The 3,820-nt window shown below is 45.3% G+C and overlaps 1 protein-coding gene across 4 annotated transcripts in view; it reads left to right on the top strand.

Moving 5' to 3' along the window:
- The first annotated feature begins 48 nt into the window (after window positions 1-48).
- AGTPBP1 (ATP/GTP binding carboxypeptidase 1) overlaps window positions 49-3,820 on the top strand; it is a 201,717-nt gene continuing 197,945 nt past the window's right edge. For 3 of the 4 annotated variants that reach the window (XM_023735793.1, XM_023735795.1, XM_023735794.1), the window contains exon 1: window positions 49-186. Coding sequence is in view for 1 of the 4 variants with exons in the window: in XM_012556959.2 (XP_012412413.1) it covers window positions 67-103; window positions 138-186 (86 nt within the window). In the remaining 3 variants the exon portion in view is untranslated. The remainder of the gene's footprint in view (window positions 187-3,820) is intronic. The other variant, XM_012556959.2, reaches the window with a different exon arrangement.

Here is a 3,820-nt window from a genome sequence, read left to right as displayed (position 1 = left end):
GCCGCCGCCGCTGCCGCCGCTGCCGCCGCCGCCGCCGCCGCCGCCTCTCCTGCCACCGGGGTTTCTATGAAAACACCGGGCGGCGGGCGGCGAGGGATCTGCCGTGCGCCCAGAGAGGAGTCGGTGCCGCCGCCGAGCTGGTGTTGCGGCTCTGCCCAGTACCTGCCAGCGCCCCATCTTGAGCTGGTGAGAGCCCCCGCTGCAGTCAGCGCGTCGGGGGGGGCGTCCCTCGGCCGCGGCTTTCCCGCCCTCCCGGCCGCCCTTCGGCTCTCTCCGGGCCGCGGGAGCGGCGGGCGGCGTCCTGGGGGCCGGAGAAGCCGGGGGCTGGGCCACCTGGTGCTCGCCGCAGTCTGCTCCCGGGGACCTCTCAACGCCTCACCTGACAGATTCTGTAACGCGTGTCTTTTATGGGGTGGGTGGACCCGATTTGCGAGAGACTCCTGAAGGACTGGGGCTTTGGCTTGTTTCTGGAGAACGCCTCCCTACGCCCCCACCCAGGGACACTCGCCTCCCCTTCCCCCGATCCACGCGGAGGGTCCCCAGAGCCGTCCCTGAGCAGAGACGGCCCGCCTGTGCCCTGCGTCTTCTCTAAGGCCCTGGCGATGCAGCGTGAAGCCGAGGGGAGGCGGAGCCGGGGGCGAGCGCGCGGCCTGCCTCTCCACCCCTAGCACCCACCCTCTTTGTAAGCCGGCCGCACGAATCCGGGGCCCCTGGGCTTTGGAAATCCTGTGGTAACGGGCAGAGAGCAAGGTGGGAGTTGATAACGAAATCGCCGGTGGTTGTGTTTGCTTCCTTTCGCTGGATCGTTTGTACCAAAGTGTCCTCTCTGTTTACAACTTGTCGCCTTGTGGGTTTGATTTGAACCTGAATCACATCACCCTAGATGACAGTGCAGAGTATCGCTACTGCTTCCTTCCTGAGTTGCGGCTTCTTAATTGCAAATATTAAAGGATTCCTGTAAAGCAAACGCAAAAGGTTGCTTGGCTTTACTGTTGTTACTTTCCTAGTGCCAGTATAGTTTTAAATTGGTAAGTTTCCTTTCCTGGATATTTTCCGGTTATTGGATGGAGTTTTAATACATCATAGTGTAATCGATGTGAATATTGATAAGTTAAAGCCCAGTTGCCTCCTTAACCCAGCTTGCTCAAGTGCCTGAAGGTCACTTAGTGGAAAATGTCTTTGGCAGTATTCATTCTGTGTATTTTTTTGGCCCCCCCTGCCCTTCAGGTATTCAAAATTTTAGCAGAATTTACTTATAATACATGACAATTTGTATTTAGAAAGGACTTTAACACAGTTTTCTTGATCAGTCTTTTCACGTCCATGTTTTAATCTTTATGTAGTTTATCACTGTCTTTGTTAACCTTTGAATTCTTACAAATTGCCGTTTTTCTTTTTCCTGAAAAGAAAAGGTTCTTTTTGTAATTGTATTGTGGAATGTTTTCAGTTCAGTAGGCCAAAAAAGAGGTAATTTATTTAAGGCACTTTAAATAGTACTTATTCTAAAACATGTGCCAGCTGTTTCGCAAAACCAAACCAGACCCTTAAAAGAGTTATAAGCATTTATGTAGAATTACTGTGAGCTAGTTAAGGATGCCTTATCCACTCCTTAACTCAGGAGATTTTGTTTAATTTCTCATCCCACTTCTCTTGAGTTTCTGCAGTGAAATTATAGGTTGATTTTTTACTAACCTCAGAACTCTCCGTTGAATTGATCCATCACGTATTAGAACTGCAGTCTCATTCTGAACTCTGAAATGAAAGAGTAGGCTGAAAACTGCCCGTTTAATTAGCAAACATCACAAAACATTTAAATATATTGATGTAAATTAAACTTATGTAGAAGCAATTTTATAAAACTTTTTCAGTTGAGTTGACCTGAGGCATTAGTCTCTTTAGAAAAGCCTCATTAGATTGCTTTATAATAACGGTGTTACCTTCACTAGCAGAGGGAAGGTCCCTGTGTGGCGCAAATGGTTTGTACTCAAGTACTAACCTAAAGGTTGACAGTTCAGACCCACCCAGCAACACAGCCGATGAAAGGGCTGGTGATCTGCTTTCATAAAGATTATAGCTAAGAAAAAGGAGCCCTGGTGGTGCAGTGGTTAAAACACTTGGCTGCTAACTGCAAAGCAGGCAGTCCACACCCTATGGAGCAGTTCTACTCCCTAACACATGGGGTCACCATGAATTGGAATCTACTTGATAGCAACAGGTTTAGCAGAGGGAAAAGAGGTCTCAGAATTTGTGAGTTTATGTAATTGTTTATTTATTATAGTCTACATTTTAGTTTTTTTTTAACTTCTTCCACAGTATTCACCTTTCAAAATCTACTCTTCTTGCTTGAAGTCCCCAGTACTTAGAAGTTGAACAGTGAATAAATGAAACAAAAACCAAAACCATTGCCATCGAGTTGATTCCGACTTATAGGGACCCTATAGGACAGAGTAGAACTGTCCCATAGGGTTTCCAAAGGAGCGGCTGGTGAATTTGAACTGCCGACATTTGGTTAGCAGCTGAACACTTAACCACTGTGCCACCAATGGATAAACCAGTCAGAAGACCTGGTTGGGAACTTCCCTTAGGCCATGGGGTCACAGTGTAAACAGCAGAGATTGTCTAGGGTAGGCACTGAATTGTAAACTTCCTACCTTATTGTTGGTTACTGTGCATGTATACTATAGTGTAGGGGTTAAGGGTTGGGCCTCAGCCGGATTTTGCTGGGTTTTTAACCTGGTTTTGCTTTAGGCAAGTTATTTATCCTCTTTGTGCTTCAGTCTTCTCAACTCTAAAAAGGTGGATAATAGTGGTGCATACCCCCAAGATTATCTTAAATATAAAATTAGTTAATGCATGTAAAGTGCTTAGCCCACAGTGCCTGGCACATAGTAAGTGCTCAGTAAACATTATTACTACCACTATTTTTCCTCAGCCTTCTAATGGATCTAGCAACCTGAAAAAGGACTTTTTTTGCAGATTAATTCCACTATGACCCAAACTCCCTTGGGACTGAATGAGAACTTAGTCTCACTGTCCTGCTTTGGAAACATGTAAGTCAGTTTTAAATAGAACAGCTAGACCCTGAGCTGGGTGCCCTGTGGATGCTGCTAAAGTGTCCCTGTCTGTTCTTTGACAGAACCTTGGATTGTTTCCCTTAAACGATGGTGGTGGCTGCTATTTTAATCACCTGTTTTTGAGTTTGTGATTTTGCGTTTCTTTGACTGTCATGTGCTGCCATCAAAAATATTACCTATTAAAATATTAACGGCCATGTGTGTGTTTGTCTGATTGGGATATTGCATGGTGTTTCCCGGATATACAAAATCACTCCTATGTAAGCATTGTTTTTCTTCTTTATTGATATTATCAAGAGTGAGATTAGTTTTGATTTGATGTCGTGTGCCTCTTTAGCTTTGGTGGAATTTTCATAGGAAAGTTTTTTTTTTTGGTTGTTGTTTAAATTTAAAATTTTTTTTTATTGTACTTTAGATGAAGGTTTACAGAACAAATAGTCTCTCAAACAGTTAGTACACATTCTTTTATGACATTGGTTAACAACCCTATGACATGTCAACACTCTCCCTTCTCGACCTTAGATTCCCCATTACTAGCTTTCCTGTCCTCTCCTGCCTTCTAGTCCTTGTCCCTGGGCTGGTGTGCCCCATTAGTCTTGTTTTGTTTTATGGGCTTGTCTCATCTTTGGCTGAAGGGTGAACCTCTGGAGTAACTTCGTTACTGAGCTAAAAGTGTGTCCGGGGGCCATACTCGTGGGGTTTCTCCAGTCTCTGTCAGGCCAGTAAGTCCGGTCTTTTTTTTTTTT

The sequence above is a fragment of the Trichechus manatus genome, unplaced genomic scaffold (assembly GCF_000243295.1).
Source record: "Trichechus manatus latirostris isolate Lorelei unplaced genomic scaffold, TriManLat1.0 scaffold00082, whole genome shotgun sequence".
NCBI lineage: Eukaryota > Metazoa > Chordata > Mammalia > Sirenia > Trichechidae > Trichechus > Trichechus manatus.
The sequence above is the reverse complement of the archived record's forward strand: the minus strand, read 5'-3'. Positions and strand labels throughout refer to the sequence as shown.